At 44.7% G+C, this 20,724-nt stretch overlaps 1 protein-coding gene across 1 annotated transcript; it reads left to right on the plus strand.

Moving 5' to 3' along the window:
- Window positions 1-399: 399 nt before the first annotated feature.
- On the plus strand, window positions 400-4,981 carry S100A11 (S100 calcium binding protein A11). The gene is made up of 3 exons (XM_033195851.1): window positions 400-561; window positions 3,682-3,834; window positions 4,659-4,981. Exons 1-3 carry the CDS (start codon window positions 559-561, stop codon window positions 4,818-4,820), a joined length of 318 nt encoding a protein of 105 aa, XP_033051742.1. The 5' UTR covers window positions 400-558; the 3' UTR covers window positions 4,821-4,981.
- The last annotated feature ends 15,743 nt before the right edge of the window (window positions 4,982-20,724 follow it).

Raw genomic sequence — 20,724 nt, forward strand, 5'->3', positions numbered from 1 at the left:
GGTCTCGATCTCCTGACCTCGTGATCCGCCCACCTCGGCCTCCCAAAGTGCTGGGATTACAGGCCTGAGCCACCTCGCCTGGCCCACTGTTGTTTTTAAAAGAGACCTTTCTGCCTATCTAACCTAAATGCCCAGAATGAGCTCATGAAAGACCCACGGACATGGACAGACTTCCTGAAGACTGCTGTGCAAAACTTGTAATTCTACAGAGTCAAAAATCTTCAAGATTCACAGGACGGGGTGGAGGGGGCCCGGGGGAAAGAGGAGAGAAAAGATGGAAAGGAGGGAGAGTGAGACTGCTTAAATCTCTCGAGAGGACGGTGGGTTTGATTCTTAGAGCGCAGTTCTGTGGTTAGCGCAGGCCGCCGTCCCAGGCCCAGCCCGGGAGGAGGGGCGGGGCGGGGCGGGGCGGGCGCGGAGGCTGTCTGAGTAAGGCTTGGGCAAGGCTGGGCCGGGAAGGGCGTGGGTCGGGGAGAGGTTCCAGACCCCCACGCCGCGCGCACAGAGCTCTCAGCGCCGTTCCCAGCCACAGCCTCCCGCGCCTCGCTCAGCTCCAACATGGTAAGCCTCGCTTTTCTTCTTCTTCTTCGTACATGAACAGAAAAAGAATTTTAAAAATCACACACATACTTCCCAGCCGACTTTATCTTTGACTTATGTGTGGACGTGGCAGGAAACAGCAGGAAAAATCAGCCTCGTGGGAAGGAACTAAGGGAAGAAGGGATGGAAGGAAGAAGCCCTAAAATCCCTGTGGTGACAGCCTAGGATAGCAGCGGAAGTTCCTTAGCCTTCCCAGTCCCGACAAGGCCCGGGGCTGGGAAATAGGAAGTGCTGGCAGCTCACCGCGCGGGGGCGGGGACCAGCCCCGAGTCCGTGCCTGCAGCCCCTCGCCCATGCTCTCCCGGGAGTCCAGGGACGCCTAGGAGCAAGTTGAAGGCAGGGGGCTGGAAAGCTGCGAAGGGTCACTAGTTATTTCTGTAGACCAGAGAAGGGACATTTTAGAACTTGGTCGTCTAGCCCCAGGGAAAATCAAAGTTTCAGTAAGCAGCCAGCAGACGGTCAAGACCCAACGGGACTGAAACTTGAGCCGGTCGCCGCCGGCAGCACTGCGGCCAAGAATGTGGGAGGAACCCGGTCCCAGCTGAGCCCTCTCCTTCCTCTTCCTTTTACCCCACCATCTTTTTAGGGACTCACTCCTTAACTTATTTTTCTCTTCTTATCTCCTTTCATCTCCCGGTTGAACTCATATTTTCCATAATTCCACCTCCAAAATCTCTTTCTTTACCTCTCCTTAGTGAAGAGAGCCAGCAAACTTTGGCCCGCGGGCCAAGTCGGGTTTTCTGTTCTGCCCACAAGCTAAGAATAAAATTTACGTTTGTAAACGGTTGAAAGAAATCAAAAGAAGAAAAATACTTTCTGACATGTGAAAATTATGTGGAAATCAAACTTCAGCGTCTATAAATGAAGTATTGGAACACAGCCACGCCCATTCCCTTCCATACTGTCTGGGGTTGCAGTCCTGCTACAGCAGGGACAGAAAGCTCCGGAGGGTGTTGGTTAAGAATGAGAAGACAATAGTTGAGGTTTTTAAAATTGCTACTTCCTTTTCATTGTATTTTTTTATTCTTTCCTCAAATGTTGAGCGCTCAGCATGCATTTTAAAAATTATTTCACAGTATCGTTTATCATAATGTTTGCTCCTTGCTATCGCCATCCCCACCAAATAAAACTCCAAGAGTGCCATGAGGTGTGGAGAGAACCGTTTCTCCTCTCCTTCAGCCACGGCTCCACCCTGGGCAGAGCTTTTCCGTCTCTGGGCGTCCTCAGGACCCATCTCCAAAGTGCCCTGGAGCTCTACAGATTATGCCATTCCATTTTAGTAATTTGATAATTGTGTCTCCTTCTTTCACTTTGGAGAATTACCTCTGGGAGGAAATGCAAAGAGGTTTTAATTTTCTTGTGGCTGATAGCAACAGCAACAGTTTTCAAAAGAAGATAATCTCTAAATTACATCAAGACTGATGTTGAGAGAAAAATGTGTAACAGAAAGGCACTGTGAAACTGGAAAGGCAAAACTGTCTGCATTCTGGAAGGAAAAGGGGCAGGGGGAGAATCTGTAGTTCCAGAGAAAGGTGACAAAGCCCACGCTCCTCATCCTGGTGTGGCCTGCCAGCCAGCCTCCTTCCTGTCATCTGATACCTCACTAAGACAGGGAGATTTTAGGCCTGATATAAAGGGCATGTTGTAACAGAACAAACACATCTGTTTCTAGGCTGTGGTATTTTGTTTCTCCCCTAAAGGCCCCTGAACCTACCAACACTTTTCTTTTTTCTTAAGGAAAAGTTCAGTTTAGGGCAAAACAAAAATAGTCATCCTCCAACCATGTGATTCTTGGGTAAAAGTCCACCACTGTTAGGGTTCAGGGGTTCTAATGCTGTAAGATGCAATGGGAGGCAGGATCTCAGCTAGGATCTCTGTAGCGTAAAGGCTGTACAGGAAGGAGGGACCAATCTGCAGCTGTGTAGCTAAGGGCTCAGATCAGTTCTTAGCACGTGTTAATTACGGAGTGAGAAAGCGTCTAGCTCTGAGTTCCAGGAAGTCCATCCTAAGAACAAACGAAAGGCTAAATGCTAAGTTGCAAATGTCACCATCCAAACATAAATCATTGTTAATGCTGGGAGGTGAAGTCTCAGAGGAAGGGTGTGGTCAGGCCAGTTTCCCAGGAGGTCTGTAATTGCGGCTTCTATCCACCAGAGGGAGCCCAACAGCTCCTCACTTTTGGGACCCTAAGTCCCTGCTGGTATGACCGGATGACTGGGCCCTATAGATTTCCTTGAAAAATTCTGCTGTGAGGAAAGATGAGCCCAGTACAAGATTTAAATCTCTTACATTGTAGATGCTGTGTAAGCAACAACCTGAGAGCTTCCTGGTTTGGAGTGACCTCCAGAGAAGCTCCACCTTCTCTGTCACTATTTCTCACCAGGAAGTGGAAGCCTGCAAGGCTAAGGACTGCAGAACGGGACTGGGAGGCCCAGATTCCAGGGCTGGCTCTGCCATATCCATTCCCTTCTCCTGTCCGTTTCCTCGCGTCTAAGATTAATGATTCCTAACTCTTAAATATGAAAGCCATTTTCAAACGTCTAAAAAGTTCTCTCTCCCACTGCATACACAATGATAGCTATGCTTTTAGTTTTCTCTAAGGAAATGTGTGAGTCCCAGGTATTTGGTGTTGCTTTAAAAAGAATTGACATTTCATTAATCACAAAAGCCTCCATACACTCTTGGAAAATTGGAAATTATTAACCTATAGACAGTGCTTGGTGTGCATATGGATTTGTGGATATAGAGTTACACATGTATTTATCCACACATTCTAAAAGTATGAGTAAACCTTGTCACCCTCACTCTCATCTAGGCAGTCTACTGCTTGTAAACATGCCCACAATGCCCCACATTTACCCTCCATATATTTCACCTGGAATAAACATGTGGAGAGGGGTAGGACGGAACGTCACAGAGTGTGACTTTTTGTGGTTGTCTTGAACCCCTCAGCCCCCTGAAAAAATGACTCACTCTTTTAGGAAACTGCTTTGACCTGAAATAAGATTCCGTGGAGTTTTCTCCAGTATCCAGCCCTTGCCATCTTCCCTTGTCTGAGCCCTGCATTTTTTTTCTCCAAAGGCGAAAGTCTCCAGCCCTACAGAAACTGAGCGGTGCATCGAGTCCCTGATTGCTGTTTTCCAGAAGTATGCTGGAAAGGATGGTTATAACTACACTCTCTCCAAGACGGAGTTCCTAAGCTTCATGAATACAGAACTGGCTGCCTTCACAAAGGTACTGGTCCCTGTCTCCCCCACTTCCCCAAAATACCCACAACATGAAACAAGACCCTGACAGAATGGCCAGGAATGAAGGACCAGCAACTGACGTCCCACGCTCTTGCTTCGTTTTAACTCACTCCAAGCCAGGAATTTTTCCATTTGGGAAGAGAGATATATGAAATGGTATATGACATCATGGAATCGTTTTCAAATTTTATTCTTCCACCCCAAAGGTTCTAGGGCAGCCCTGTCCAATAGAACTTTCTGCAGTGGTGGAAATACATTCTATATCTGCTCTATCCAATATGGTAGCCACCAGCCACATGTGCCCACTGAGCACTTGAAATGTGACTAGTGTGACTAACAGACTGACTTTCTAAATTAGTTAATTTAAATGTAAATGTAAATAGCCATATGTAACCAGTGGCTCTAAGTGTGTATCTGCATTGGCAGCTTGGGCAAGTGGAGGATGAGAGTGATTAGGCAGGGCCCGCGGCCTTTTTCCACCTGGACCCGTTGCACTTTTATACAGTTTATCTATTGGAGTTGCATGCAACACTTGAAAGAAGTGTTCCGCTGGCTTTACAAAACTGAATAGCCCCTAATGTCATAGAAAGAGCCCTGGACAAGGAGTGGGAAAACCTTTGGTCTAAGCCCCAGGTCTGCCCCTTAGGCAGGTCACTTCACCTCTTTTAATCTGTTTCTGCATCTGGAAAATGGGAATATTAATAATCCCTATCCTGTATCTTATACTCCTGTGAGAATAAAATGTGGCAGCATATTTGAAAGCACCTTAGAAGATGCAATATAAAGGTATAATTATTATTATCTCTGCAGAACCAGAAGGACCCCGGTGTCCTTGACCGCATGATGAAGAGACTGGATACCAACAGTGATGGACAGCTAGATTTCTCAGAATTTCTTAATCTGATTGGTGGCCTAGCTATGGCTTGCCATGACTCCTTCCTCAAGGCTGTCCCTTCCCAGAAGCGGATCTGAGGACCCCTTGGGCCTGGCCTTCAAACCCATCCCCTTTCCTTCCAGCCTTTCTGTCATCATCTCCATAGCCCACACATCCCCTGAGCCCAGCATACCAACCACCTCATGCAGGCCCCACCTGCCAATAGTAATAAAACAATGTCACTTTTTTAAAACACGAACTGGAGAGTTGGTGAATTTGTGCATGGGAGGGTGGAAAGTGGGAGGAGTATAAATTAGATTGATAGAAGCTGCATAGTAAATAAGAAAAATGCATCTTGGGTGTACACATAATCATGACTAATAGTACAGCCAGATTCATCTCTAAATTGTTGACTGATGGAGAGTTGTCACTTATTGTCATTGTTTACTCACTGCTACCCCTGTTGGCACTGTCACAGATCCTGAGAATACAACCAGCAAGACAGACAAGGTCCTGCCTTCACTGAGTATAACTTCTAGTGGGAGAGAACAGTGACTAAATAAACAAAGGTCTATCAGAGTATAATAAATCCTAGGAAGGGCAGATTACAGTTATGTTACAGATTCATGGGGACTATGAGAGGGCACTATTCTGAGGACATGCCATTTGTGCTGAGATATGAAGAACTAGAAAGAGCAAACGTTTGAAATGAAGGAGAAGGCATTTAAAGAGAAGGAACGGGAAGGGCAGAGGTCCTCCAAAGATGAGAAGCATCTGGGATGTTTGTGGAATAGAAAGGAGGCTCGTGTTGCCAAGGTCTTCATGTTTGGCTTAAGCTAATGTTAACACTAGTTTTAATTTTCTAAACCTTCTGATAAAGCAGCAGGGAAAGAGAGCCTAGAAAGAAGGTGAGAAGACTGACCCAGGGTTAAAGATGACAGATTAGAGGAGAGAGAAAGAGGGGCAGGTTTCTGCAATGTGCAATTATTCCTAAGAAGCACAGGGAAAAAGTGATGTGTTTCCAGAAAACCTCTGATTCCTTACCCATTTATATGAGTTTTAACTAATTGGCAAAAATTTCTCTAGATGATGGTTTATTCCTTCATAAATTTAGTGAAATGGATTAGACCACATCTGAGGTCATTTTTGGCTCTGACATTCCAAAATGAAGGCCAGCACCTTAGGGTGAGCCACTGCCTCAGCCGTTTACAGTTGTCTCAGCTATACCTGCAGCAACTGCAATTCAGCACATTTGAATCATCAAGTCTTCGAAAAGAATTCAATTTGACTTTCATAAAGATAAAAACTATCTCTTCACACCCATATTTTATTGGTTTATGGGATAATTAAATTATACCTTACAAGAAAAACAGACCGGGCACGGTGGCTCACGCTGGTAATCCCAGCTACTTGGGAGGCTGAGGCAGGAGAATCACTTGAACCCGGGAGGCGGAGGTTGCAGTGAGCCAAGATCGTGCCACTGCACTCCAGCCTGGGCATCACAATGAGACTGTCTCAAATAAATAAATAAATAGATAAATAAACAAACCATGTTATATTTGAGATGTGTTCCTTGTGTGTGCCTGCTCCTTGTTTTTGCAGCATCCATCTCCCCTTCTTCCTGAATCAAGCCCTGCTCTGCACTCCCCATCTCTTGGTGTTCTTAGTTTGGGTAGGGTTCTTCCCCAGTTCTAAGAGTCAAGGACACACCTCTGCCGAAACTAATGAGTGCCCTGCATTCCTTTGGACACAGCAATTGGCCGAGGGTGGTCTTGTGATCTAAGCTGGTCAAAATAAAGGGAATCCCAGTACCTTTGCTGAAAATTCTGGGATAAAGGCAATTGCTTATTCCTCCTTCTCGGTGGATTGTAATCTGAGAGTTTGTAGCCTTAGACATGCCAATAGCCATCTCAAGACAACAGGGAAGGGATCTGAGAGTGGAGCCAACATTGGAGAAACAGAGCCAAGAAAATGTTAAAAAGATGCCAATTCCTAGTGCTACGCTAAGACCCTTGACCCACAGAAACTGTGAGACAGTGAAATTGTGTTGAGTAATTAAGTTTGTGGTAATTTGTTACACAATAACAGATAGCTAACACACAGTTGTAATTCTTAAGCTGTGCTAAAGCTAAAGCTGTGCCTTGACTGTGCAGCTATATGAGTCAATATGTCCCTGCTTTTGCTTAAAATAATTTAAATTGAATTTTCTATCACTTGAAACAATAAAAATCCTAGCTATGGGATATTAGGTTAAACAGATGAGCTGGGAATTTGAGAAAGAGAGAGCCGAGCTGGAGATACAGAATAGTATGTCATCTGCACATAGACCAAAGTCATGAGTTTGGAGGTTACCCAGGGAAAATGAGCAGAGAAGAACTTCCCAAAACATGGTCTCTAATCCACCTGCATCAAAATCGTTTGGGGGGAGGGTGTTTTAAAGGGCAGATTAGGAAGTAAAGGCAGTACAAGGTAGTCTACTCCTTTGAAAAGGTTGTGAAGTGATGAGAAAGAAGAAGGTAGGATGTAGGGGTGGAAAGGTATCTTTGTACATTTCTTCCGGTTCCCATTATGTCAATGTTCCTATTCTAAGAGCTATCTTTACTCTTAAATTCTTGCAATACAGCTTGTGGTGAGCGAATGCTAAGATAACCCCCAATAATCCCCCATTCTCATATTTACATTCTTGTGCAATCTCCTCCCCCTGAGTGTGAGCAGGACCTATGACACGCTTCTAACCATTAGAATACAGCAAAAGTGATGGTATGTCACTTCCACAATGTGGTTACATAGGACTGTCTTCCATCTTGCCAGCAGGGTCTCTATTCCCTTCTCAGCTTGTACGTTTTAATGAAGCAAGTCTGGAGAGGCTGACATGGCAAAGAACTGAGGATGCCCCTGAGCAACAGCCAATTAGAAGCTAATGTTCCCAGGCTAATAGCCCTCAAGGAACTGAATCCTGCCAACAACCATGTGAGTTTGGGAGTGATTCTTTCCCAGTTGAGCCTCAGGTGAGACCCAGCCCTGGACAACACCTTGACTGCAGCTTTCTAGGATACCCTGGGCTGTAAGCCCAGTTAAGGCATGCCCAGACCCTTGACCCACAGAAACTGTGAGACAGCGAAATTGTGTTGAGTAATTAAGTTTGTGGTAATTTGTTACACAATAATAGATAGCTAACACACACTTGTCATTCTTAAAATACATTCCCGATGATCCCCTAACAATTCCTGTAATGAATGTTATATTCCTTTACATTTTAAATCATCTTAAATGTATACTCTTCCTTAAAGGATTATCTGCTCTCTGCAACCAAAAAAATAAAACAAAAGACTCCTCAACACTTCCACACCCTCGATTTGCTGCCTTAAATATTTCCCTTTGGTCAAAATTACTGCGCTTTTGTATGTGTCTACACCAAAGGCTTCTATTTCCTTTATTACCACTCAGTCCTGAATCCCTTGAGTTCTAACACTTGCCCTCAGCATTCTACTGAAACTTTTCCCCTACTAGTCACTGGCCCAGCAGCCTTTGTTCATCCTTCCTGACCATTGCATCATGCAATGGATATTTGAGTCTCTGTAATGTTCCAGACACTGTGCCAGGGCAAAGCAAAACGAGTATGAGCATTAGGAAGCTGCTGCAGTATCCAGATCAGAGGTGGTGGTGGCCAGGAGAGTGGGTGGCTGGGGATGGATTCAAAGGATATTTGGGTGAAGCATCACATGGGCTTGGGGATTTGGTTGGATGTGAGGCATGAGAGAAAAGAGTCTGATGTCCAAGGCCAGGAGGAAAGGAAGGAAGCATCTAGCATGGGAAAAAGATGAAAGCCAGAAGACTCAGCAAGCCAGTTTCTTCGTCCTGCTTTGTTCTAGCCATGCTGGCAGCCGATTGGATGATGCCAACCCACATTGAGGGTGGGTCTTCCTCTCCCAGGCGACTGACTCAAATGTGAATGTCCTCTGGCAACACCCTCATGATAACACCCGGAAGCAATACTTTACCAGCTATCTAGGCATCCTTCAATCCAATCAAGTTGACACCTAATATTAACCATCACACTACCTCATCTCTCTAATGTGGGCACATTCCCAGGCCCTCATCTCTCTCTTTCTCTCTCTCTCTCCCTCTGCTTCTCAAGCTAGATCTTCTCTCCAAACTCAAACTGTGAATGCCCACTGGGCATTACTAACAGGACCAACACAATGTGCCCTCACTGGGCTCATTATCTCCTCCCCAAACCAACCCTTCCTGCTGGTGTCTCTCTCTACCACTCACTTTGCTTATAGGAGGTACTCCATACGGGTTTGTTGATCTGAATCTTGAATTAGAAGCTTAATACCAATTAGATCTTCCTTATCAAATCTTGAGGGCCCAAGTAAAGGATTTCTGGTTAGTTCCCTTTTAGCCTGGTATCTTAAAGCCATGGCCAGTGATTTCTTTTTTTTTTTTTTTCCGAGATGGAGTCTTGCTCTGTCACCTAGGCTGGAGTGCAGTGGTGTGATCTCAGCTCACTGCAACCTCTGCCTCCCGGGTTCAAGCGATTCTCCTGCCTCAGCCTCCCGAGTAGCTGGGATTACAGGCATGTGCCACCATGCCCAACTAATTTTTGCATTCTTCGTAGAGACAGGGTTTCACCATGTTGGCCAGGCTGGTCTCAAACTCTTGACCTCGTGATCCACCCCCCTCGGCCTCCCAGAGTGCTGAAATTACAGGCATGAGCCACCGTGCATGGCCCAATTTCTTGGTAAACTAGCAAACAGATCAGTAGGGTACCTGATATTTTTCCGTCTCTTCCCTAGCTCACTGTTTTTTGGTGATAGTGATACTTTTTTTTTTTAATACAGGGTGCACCTGCTAAAGGAATAATATGGAGACTTAATGACTACTGATTTTTTCCTTCTTGTGCTGCTAACGAATTAAGGAACACATCCAAACCGTAGCAATAAGTGTACTAAAATCTACTGTGAGTGTGATTTATGCAAGAAAGATAATATAGCAAAATTTTGATAAATATACATGTTTTAAGTTAAAGTAAATATTTTAAATATCCTTTTTATAAATATCCATTTTCACCAATTTTTTTAACTTAACCAAACCAACTACAGGTCCCTACCCTTTAGAAAAGAGGACCTCTACCATTTTGCAATAAACTATCTTAAGCTTCTCCCTGTCCAGTTCAGCCTCTTCCACTCCTTTCTCCACTCTGTGATCAAAGAAAGTTTTTAAAGGCAAATGTTCTGGTATTGCTCCCATGTGTAAAACCAGGCATTGGATCTTCTAAATATACAGGATCCCCTAGAGCCCTCAAGAGCCTTTGTGGTCTGCTCCCTGCCCACCTTGCCAACCAAGGCTAGAACTGATGTCACAGTGATGTGCCTCTGTGCTTTGACACATGCTCTTCTTGCTGCCCTGAAAGCCCTTGGTCCCCTTTCCACCTGTTTCTACTTGTCCTGTAGAGCAGTGTAACTATCATCTCCCCAAGAAGGCCTTTCCTAAGACCCCTATCCAAAGCTGATTTTAATGCTCTTATTCTATGCTCCAGAACACTCCATTCTTGCCTCTATCATAGCACTTGCCACTCTACTTACAGTGTTTTTGCTTGTCTGTCTTTTCTGTCTTGACTTTGAGTTCAAGAACAGAGACCTAATTTAAGGCATCTTTGTATTGCTAGTACTTAATGTGGTATCCAGTATATGGTAGCAAAAACAAATTTGTTGAGTGAAAAAAATATATGATACATGAATAAGTGATAAGAGAATGCTATACCAGATGTGGGACATGCTGTGTGTATCGGTCTGGGTTCCCACAGGAAACACATGCATACTCAGAGGGGTCACTGAAGAGAATTTAATGAGTGCACTGTTTACAAAGATGTAAGAGATAAGATAGATAACAAGAGACGGCCAAGGGTAGAGATAAGATAAACAACAAGAGATGGCAAAGCACCAGGACTAGCAAAGTTAGGATGCTGTTCCCACCTCAGCCTGACTGGCAAGGGAGAAGTCACTGGAATTCAAGAGCCATCGCCCAGGAAGAGGGGCCACTCACAGATGCTGTGGCCTTAGATGTAGAAATACAACCACTGTCAAACCACAGCCTGGCAGGAGAGACCCAGGGGAATAAATAGTGATTTCTTTCTCTTCCCACCTTCTGATCGCCTGCAAATGCCTCCTGTTGGCCCACCCAACTGGAAGGCTGAGCTGGGCAGAGAAGCACCAAAAGTGGAGCTGGAGGAGCAAACAGAATATCCAGCACACTGCAGAAAACTGAGATTGGTATTCTTCTACCACATGGTTACTCCCGCCACCAGAGAGTAAAGTGCCAACACTAATTCAAGGAGACTTTTTTTTTTGGTGTATTTTCTTAAGTTATTGAAAGTTTTAAATTTTCTTATTATGGTTAAATATACAGAACATAAAAATTTAACATTGTTACCATTTTTAAGTGTACATTTTAGTGGCATTAAGTGTATTCACATTGTACAAACATCACCACCAATACTTCTATGACATTCCCATCTTCCCAGACTGAAAGTCCACATCCATTAAACAATAACTCCCCTTTCTCCCCTCCCTGACCTCCTGGTCACCATCATTCTGCTGTCTATCTCTGTTCATCTGACTACTCTAGGTACCTTCTGTCAGTGGAATTATACAGTATTTGTCTTTTTGTGTCTGGCTTATTTCACTTAGCATAGTGTCTTCAAGATTCATTTATGTTGTAGCATATGTCAAAATTTCCTTCCATTTCAGGGCTGAATAATAGTCCATTGCACATATGTATTTGCGTGTGTGTATGTGTGCGTGCACGCATGCGTGTGCCACATTTTGCTTATTCATTCATCTATTGATGGATACTTGGGTTGCTTCCACCTTTTGTTATTGTGCATAGTGCTATGATGAACGCAGGTGTACAATTCATGGTTTAAGTCTCTGGTCATACAACCCAGAAATAGAATTGCTGGATCACATGGTAATTCTATTTTTAGTTTTTGAGGAACCACCGTACATCTTTCCACAGTGGCAGCACCACTTTATATTCCCACCAGCAATGCTTATAAGGTTTCCAGAGTCTCCACATACGCGCTAACACTTGCTATTTTTCTGCTTTTTTAAATAATAGCCATCCTAATGAATGTGAAATAGTATCTCATTTTGGTTTCCTTTCACATTTCCCTAATGATTGGTGATGTTAAGCATTTTTCAATGTGCTTATTGGCCATTTGTATATCTTCTTTGGAAAAATGTCTATTTGAGTCTTTTGCCCATTTTGTATTGGGTTGTCTGTTTTTTGTTGAGTTGTAGGAGTTCTTTTTATATTCTGGGTATTAAGCCCTTATTAGATATGTGATTGCAAATATTTTCTACCATTCTGTAGGTTGCCTTTTCACTCTATTCATAGTGTCCTTTGATGCACAAAAGTTTTTAGTTTTGATGAAGTCCAATTTACATGTTTTTTCTTACATTGCCTGTGCCTCTGGTGTCATGTCCAAAAAATCATAGCCAAATCCAACGTACATTATTTTAATGAAGAAAAACAAGAAGAAAAAAATCAAGCAAATATCTATCTCTTTTGATGGCGATTTGGGCCACGGTGGTAGGACTTCTGCCAAGATTTAGTATGGAGCAGCTATAGAAAGCCCCTTTCCTACCACAAATAATGCTGGATAACATAGAATCTTCCCCTTCCCCTCAAAAAGTTAAAATACTTGGTCAATCAAAAGGCAGAAAGAGAATTATTCACATGCCAGAAGCACAAAGGGAACTGATAGCTGTCACAGTGCCCCAGAGTGGAGGCCACGTGGCCCAGGCCGTGGTGGAGAATTAGAACTGAACTCCTAGTGAAAGGAGAGAGCTGCTAAAGAGCTGCCCTGTCACTGATGGAGACTGGAAAGCTCAGTCCACCACCTCTCAAGACACAGAATGAGCCCTGGAGCGAGACAAAGTCATCTGAGAGAAATCAGAGCACTGCACCTGTGTTCCCAGAAAGCATGGGGTACAAATACACACTATTAAAGAAATTAACCAAAAACTACCCCAGAGTTGTAAGGGCCATAAAACCCTAGACAAATGCAAAGCCACCTTGTGGAGACACCTCCAGACATTTGGAGGATGTCCACAGGAGATAAATACACTTAGAATAGGCTCACAGGCACACGAGGGATGACAAGTACATACAACAGACTAAAGATTTCGCACCAGGTAACAAAAGGGAGAGCAATCTGGAAGGATGTCAGCATAAGTGTGTTTAAAATGGTCAAATAAATAAAGCAATAGATCGAATGCATAAAACAAGAACAAAAGTATATGAAAAAAAGAAAGAACCTAGTAGAGACTCTATAATTGAAATATACAGCCATGCAAATGGACCCCGAAGCTGGGCATTCCACCACCAGTGTCTGGCCCAGCTCCAGCGATAGGGAAGAGGATCTCTCCCTGCCCCACTGCACCTCAGGAAGACCTCGGTGACTCACTGCACCCACCCACCTTACAATGACCCTATTGTACCATCCAGCAACCTGGTGAGGGATGTGTTGGGAATTCAGGCAGAGAGACTGAGAGGACCACACCTGTGCAGCAACCGTGATAATTCATGCTTTGTTTCTTGGTCCTCCCTAATCTCCTAAATCTCTCCCAGTCACCACCAAGAAAGAAGACTGGGAGGGAAAGGCAAGTCTGCACTGGCTGCAAACTGGATTCTGAGTGATTTGAGCTGCCTGTAAGGTTAGACAGTGAGGGTGGAGAGAAGCTGCAGTAGTCCTAGTTCCCGGCCCCACCTCTCTCCACCGAGAGAAACATTTCTGTTAGCAGATTCATATTTTACCCTCACATGACTTACTGTCAGCATTATCATTAAACATGATCTGCAGAGTCACTAGGGATTCTGGTAGGAATGCAAACAAAGACAATGACTCAGGAACGTTGCAAGTCCAGTCCATAAAGAGACTATCTTCTGGCAAGGGAAGAAACACAAATGTGAAAGTTGGGGAAAGTATAAATATCATGTAGGAAGCGAAGGTTGCTTCATAAATGCTAGCTCACCGTTCTCCTCATTTCCTCACTACTAAGCATCCTCCGCTCCCTGTAGCAATGCTTTCTCCTCCCATTGCTAAAATGGCTTTCCCCAGAATCAAACAAGTCCTTACCTACCTTATAGCCAAATCCAGCAGGCTGTTCTCAGCCGTCATTGTCCTTGATGTTCAGCACTGGTAGACGTGGTTCACAGCCCCACCTTGATGCCTGCAGAGGTAGGTTCCATGCAGCAGTGAACTGAAGATTGCTCACAATGGGGACCCTAGCCCAGAGCAGGGCCTGGCACCTAATAGCCACCCTATGAATGCTCAGTGAAAGAAGGCGTCCACCGCAGGGTCCTGGGGAACCAAGAATTCCACTGTGGCCCATACATTTTAAGTCCTAGGGGATCCTAGAATGGGAGATGTAAAAAGCCTTCAAAAGGGCCACTCTTTTAAACCATGATACTGGCAGCTGAGCCATGTTTCCCCATCATGGACACGTCTAGAGGGCACCGCCTAAAATCATACACATCTCCACACCCAGGACAGTGCAGGGGCCTTAGCCTGGGGCATATGGGTGGGCAGAGGGGGATGAACGATGAAAGCTGAAGAAGAGAAAGCAGGTGGAAGGGGGCAGCAGGGTGGGAACAGAGAGAGAAAACAAAGGGGACCAGGGAACAGGAGGGCAGAGGGGAGAAAGAGAGAGAGAGAGATACAGATCTAGCCACTGAGGAAAAGGCCAGAAGAGAACACTGTCCTCTATTGAAGTAAAATAACTTCCACCTGACCACGGCACTGCAGGTCCTGGGCAGCACACGCTGGCCATGCTGCAATGTTTAGTACCTATGACATCTTCCCTTCAAATCCAAATCATAATAGAGAGAGGACTCTCTGTCCTCATTGAGCTGGCAATGCCTTGCAGTTTTTACCTTTTGGATCTGGTAACTTTCCATGTCTGCCCACTTTGTGGGAGGTGGTCCTTGGTGCACCAAACCAGGAGGAATCAGTGTTAGAGCTATGGAGACTCCACTGAAAGCCCTGGACCCTGGGTGTGAGCAACGCCCCCATGGTGTAGGCCAAGAACTTGCAGCACTGAGGCTCCAGACACTCAGGTAAGAGTCAATCTCTTGGTGAGCAGCTAGGTCCCTGCAACCTTCATCTAGGTCTAAATGGGCATAGGGGTAGCTTTTCTATGGACAGGCCCTAGCCAGGTGTCCCAGGTGCCAGCTGCATCCTAGGTAATCCATTGCAGACCATAGGATTGCACCAATACTAATGCTAGTCTCTCTAGTGTTTTTAGGTGTGGCTTTTACTTCCCAATAGGCTGACTTCTAGTTGCAGAAATCTCACAGGAAGCAAAGACCACATGGTAAGGAGGGAAAGGCAGCAGCAGAGTGGATGCACCTGGGGTCCCACAAACCTTTGGCTCTGAACCTTCAGCTAAATGGGGGAATTGAGTGGTTTTCTTTGGATCTGTCCTGGCCTGGTCTTGCTGCTGCTCCCAGCTCCTGGGACCATGGGAATCCTTGTGCACCGCCCTCAGGGCCACAAGAAAACAGCATGGTCCTTCCCCATGGAACTCCCCTATAGAGAAGGGGGGCACCTGGAATATTCAGTTTCCTGGGAGACTGGGGGCCAATTGTTAGCCAGGGGAGACTGGTGGTTCCTGACTTTTGGTCACCCCATATCCGAGCTTGGCCTAAGGCTCGTGCTGCCCTGGCCTCCAGGATTGGCTGTGGAGGTTCCATCCTACAGCTGGAGCCATCTTATTTGGTCTCCTCAAAAACAGATCCTAATCACATAGAAATACAATTATGCTTCTCCTACTGGTGTAAAGTCTCTCTGAGCAGACTGGACTGCTGATTTATATAGAATTTGTGGAAAGTGTGGGATTCAGAGACTGGTGAAGGGCTCAGACATAAGTGAGCTGGTGTTGATTGGTTGGCACTCAAAGCTGCTCATTGGATTGAGTTGCTTTCAACTCACTGACTTTCAGAAGTGAGGGGCTAGCACTGACTGAGGGGCTTGCAGAAATTTGTTCACCGAAGTGAGTGGCTGCATTAGGAAAAATAAACTCCACTACAGGTGTCCAATCCTATTCCCTGTAACCTGTGAATGTGTTACTTTACATGTCAAAGAGACTTTGGAGAGGTGATTAAGTTAAGGATGTTGTAACAGGCAGATTACCCTGGAGAGCCCAGTGCCATCACAAGGGTGCATAGAAATGAGAGAGGGAGGAAGGACAGTCCATGTCAGAAGGATGCCATGTGACAATAACTTGAGTGTCCATGGCTGCTGTTGAAGGTGGGAGGGCTACCAGCCAAGGAATGTGGACAAACCCCACATGCTGGAAAAGGCAATGACACAGTCTCCTCACAGCCTCCAGCAAGGAACGCAAACCTGCCAACAGCACATTCACTGTAGTGCAGTGAGACTTCTTTTGGACTTCAGATCATCAGAACCCTAAGATCATAAATATGGGTTATTTGAAGAAGTTGTTTGTGGTCATTTATTACAGCAGCAATAAGAAATTCATGCAGGGCAGGCACGGCGATTCATGCCTGTAATCCCCAGCACTTTGGGAGGCTGAGGCGGGCGGATCACCTGAGGTCAGGAGTTCAAGACCAGCCTGACCAATATGGAGAAACCCCATTTCTACTAAAAATACAAAAAATTAGCCGGACATGGTGGCACATGCTTGTAATCTCAGCTACTCAGGAGGCTGAGTCAGGAGAATTGTTTGAACATGGGAGACAGAGGTTGCAGTGAGCAAGATTGCGCCATTGCACTCCAGCCTAGGCAACAAGAGCAAAACTCCATCTCAAAAAAAAAAAAAAAGAAAAGAAAAGAAACTTATGCAGTGGGCACAGATGAATTAAGATGATTTAAAGATTTAAAACCAGTTCTGGTGGCTATTTGTAACCATGGCTTCAGAATAATTACCCTTTTTCCAGGCATGTAAACTTCAAAATTTTTTAACTGTCATAATAAGTAATTAAGATGACACTGGAGATTGTCCCAACTGTCCTTGTACAAGGAGTCTAAGCCCTTACCCTCTGCTCAAGGCATCACAATGTCTGGTAGTGTGTGAGGATAGGTTTTGCATGGGTGATGTTTGGGGGCAGGGTTAGGGGAGCTCAGTCACTGGATTTATCATGTTCCCCACAAGGATGGCTGCAGAGTGTTAGGAAGATGAGTGTTCTTTGTCATCTAGGCCATCTTGTTTCTGATGTCTCTTTCTATGCATGAGGAATTTCCCATATTCCAAAACTATTAGGATCACATACTTGCTTTCTCAGCTTCCCTGGGGCCTGAGATGTGGGTAGATTACTAAGGTAAATTGAAACAGCTACTCCAACTTTTGATGTGAATTGAGAGATTAAAGGCATCAGTGCTGGGGAAATTCATTTGGGCCCCTGCAACCTAATAATCTCCACATCCCAAGATCTTTAATAACAGTGTCCAGGGCTGCAGACACAGAGAGAAGGGGAGTGAGAAGGAAGGAGAGAGGTGAGAGATGAAAAGAAAGGAGGAATGAGGGGATGGAGAAATGAAAGCGGGAAGGGAGGTATGTAGATGACTCTCCCTAAAGTCACTGGGCGCTGAGTTCACCTCGAGGCACCCGCCTGATTCTTTTGAAGAGAGTCACCTTCCACTTCTACCCAGTCTCTTCAAGGATCAAGTTACTCCACTCTCCATTCTGAAAATATAAGTTGGCTTTCTCATCCAGCCTTCATCCTCCCAGCGCCCCGTTCTAACCCAGTCCTGAGGTTAGAGAGAGAGAAAAAAAAAACCCAAAGCCTCAGTCTTAAATCAAACACCTCATCTTTCTATTGTACTTTAGTCAGCAACTTCTCCTGAATTTTCTTTTCTTGTATTCTGTGTGGCAAGGAAAATTAAAAAACGGCCCTTTGGATACTATGAGAATGCAGAAGGAAGGATGTACACAGAATACACAGCAACTGGTACTCTGAGCAGCAGCCCTGAGAAGCGGCCCCGAAGCTATGTATCTATATGCATCACACATGCTTATACTTTTATTTTGTTCATATAAATGGTATACTTTGCATACATTGTTTTACATCTTTTTTCTTTAAAGTTTTGGATTGGTGCAACAGACAATCCTAGAATCCCTCTCCATGGTGAGTAACCTGGGAGAAAGGTTAGGAACACAAGAAGAAGAGAAAGATGCATTATTATCCTGCCTAAGATACCTGGGCACAAGTGAAAAGGATCATGACATCACCGGCTGCGGGTTGGCCGTGTGGGCTGAGTGAGACTGAGATGCGGGTGGGGGCGCAGGATGGGTTACAGGGAAAGCAGAAGCCCTCGACGTCATCAAAGGGGTGTGTGTTATGTTGATGAGGCAGCGCAGGGGTTACCATTTAGCTGGCCACCTAAAGGCAATGTAAGGCCCAGTGCTGTTAAGAAAAATTGTGTGGAATAGGATTTGTGGTGAGGCTTGGAAAGAGGGAGACCTCTGCGGAGAGTCAGGCAAAGTGACCAAGTGTGTACCATGACAGGAGTTTGAAGATGTGCTGTGGCAAAAAGTAACCCCACATTTTCTTGGTGGGGGAGATACTATGGTCAGTGAAATGATTTTTCCAGTTTAAGATTTATCTATTACAAATCCACTTTCTTGACACCTTGGGTTTCCACAACGTAGGAAATGCAACTGAAGGACTTATATTTGGGGTTTGGGGGGTTGAATTATTTCTCTCCCCTAACAATCACTTTTTTCACATGGCACGCATTTCTTTCAATCCACCTTGAAACATCTCATGGATATGATCTGCTCAACTTTTGTTTGTTGTGGTTGCTTTCAAGGTTTCTATAACCACTTTCCGTACCCTACTCTAACACACATACACATCTGTGCTACCCTCCTGTGAACATACTTTAGCTCCTGCAGATTCTGTCTCGCTGACTGGTGGCTTGCAAACCTTTGCTAACTGCAGCCAGGTTTTTCACATATCTCTCTTGCCCTCTTCTTCCTCCTGTTCCTCTTCCTTCTCATCTTCTATCCTGGGCACAGCAGTACCACTAACTTACAGGCAGTACCTAGTGCTGTTTTTGCTGCTTTATACTCACTTTTTTTTTTTCTGACAACAGAGAAAGAAACATCCTCTGAATGGAACACTTTCCCTTTCTGAGGCTTCTTGTGGAGCAAGAAGGACCTGGGAGAGGCTCTGGAAGTCTTTGGCCCTGCTTCAGGGCCTGGGTTGCAGCCACAGATCTAGCAAAGATGGTGTCACTCCCTTGCTACCCAGGGAGAAGTCAACTTGGGCACAGTGTTACCCATCAGGCCCCACTAGAGCTAACAGAAAGCTGAGACTTCCCACCTGGCTACTTTGATGTCATTGCCCATCCTTACTGTGGAGGACCTTTGGAAGAGTGACCAAGATTAAGGCTGACATCTCATAGAGAGACACATCTCCCGAAGGACAGGTTTTCATCACAGACCTCACAGGAGCATCTGCTCAGCTCCTGGGGCCAAGGGTGATGGGCCTCCTGCACTCCCCCACATAGGGTCAAGCAGAAACTGTTTTTATAACCAGTAAAGTGCCTTTTAAATACAAGAATGAAGGGTTTTCTTAGTTCATGGTTTCACACAGTACAGAATATATTCTGAATTCTCTAAAAGTTCCTATTCGGCATCTAGATTGACTTTTTCGTGCTTTGATTTTTAGAAATAGGAGTGCTGCAACCTCTATGAAGTAGGAGGAATTAGATTTTACCCTCCTACCTTCCTCAAGGAACAATAAAGAAAAAAATAAAACAGACAAACTATACGAAAAGAATATGTTCAAGATCCTGGACATAAACCCTGAGACATGGGCACCTATCAGGTGAGCCCTAAATTGTTCTAACTTACTGCCTTGAGAGGGTTTCCAAGTTAGGCACAGGAAGGGGAAAGTGAAGAGAAGCTCAGTGAACCTTTTGAGTTGAGGACCCTGAGCTGAGAGTCCAGGGAAGTTACAGAATCATAGAGTTCACAGGAAGAGCACTAGGGAGGAGAGAGCTACAGAGAGTAAATCGGAGTAACTGCAGAACATGACCCAGCATGCAGCACAGTGAGGGTCCATATGAGGGAGGCAATCAGGTTCAGAGGAAAACGCTTTTGAAAAGATTAGAGGGAACAGTGCCTGGAGCTCATACAGAGCTAGAATCATGCCTGTTTCCAAAAGGCAGACTGAAAAAACAAAAGGGCCTTAAAATTCACAAGGCACAGGGTAGAGAATTCAGGAAGGTTTTGTCTCAGTAGTAAGAACAGAATACTCCTGGACAGAGTACTGCTGTAGACCTCTTAACAAATCATAAAAGCAAGACTGGAAATGATCAAACTGTTTGCCAGCAACTTGACTGCATCCCTGAAGAAAACTCAAAATTTATAGGGACACAAAAATATGCAGCAACCAACAAGGTAAAATTCACAATGTCTGGCATTCTACCAAAATGTTTAGCCATATTAAAACAGGGAAATGACCATAATGAGGAGACAAATCAATCATGTTAAACTGACTCAGAGCTGACACGGGTGTTAAAATTACCAGAGAAGAATATTAAACCAGGCATTATAACTGTATTTCATAAGTCCCAAAAATTAAGGAGACAAAAGGAAGATATAAAAAAATCCAAGCTAGCATTAAGAAATAAAAACTAGGGCTGGGTACAGTGGCTCATGCCTGTAATTCCAGCATTTATGGAGGCCAAGACAGGAGGATTGCTTGAACCCAGGAGTTAAGACCAATCTGGGAACATAGTAAGACACCATATCTACAAAAAATAGAAAGAAGTAAAAACTATGATATCTGAGAGGAAATGAACTGCAACGCATTAACAGCAAACTAGAAAATATAGAAGAAAAAAATTGGAAATGTTAATGCATAGCAAAGAAAAATAGCCAAAAAGGAATGCTGAGAAAAACATAATAAAGGAATAAGCATCAATGAGCTGTGGAACAATTCAGCTGACCTCAGATATGGGTG

The sequence above is a fragment of the Trachypithecus francoisi genome, unplaced genomic scaffold (assembly GCF_009764315.1).
Source record: "Trachypithecus francoisi isolate TF-2019V2 unplaced genomic scaffold, Tfra_2.0 Lachesis_group5, whole genome shotgun sequence".
Lineage (NCBI taxonomy): Eukaryota > Metazoa > Chordata > Mammalia > Primates > Cercopithecidae > Trachypithecus > Trachypithecus francoisi.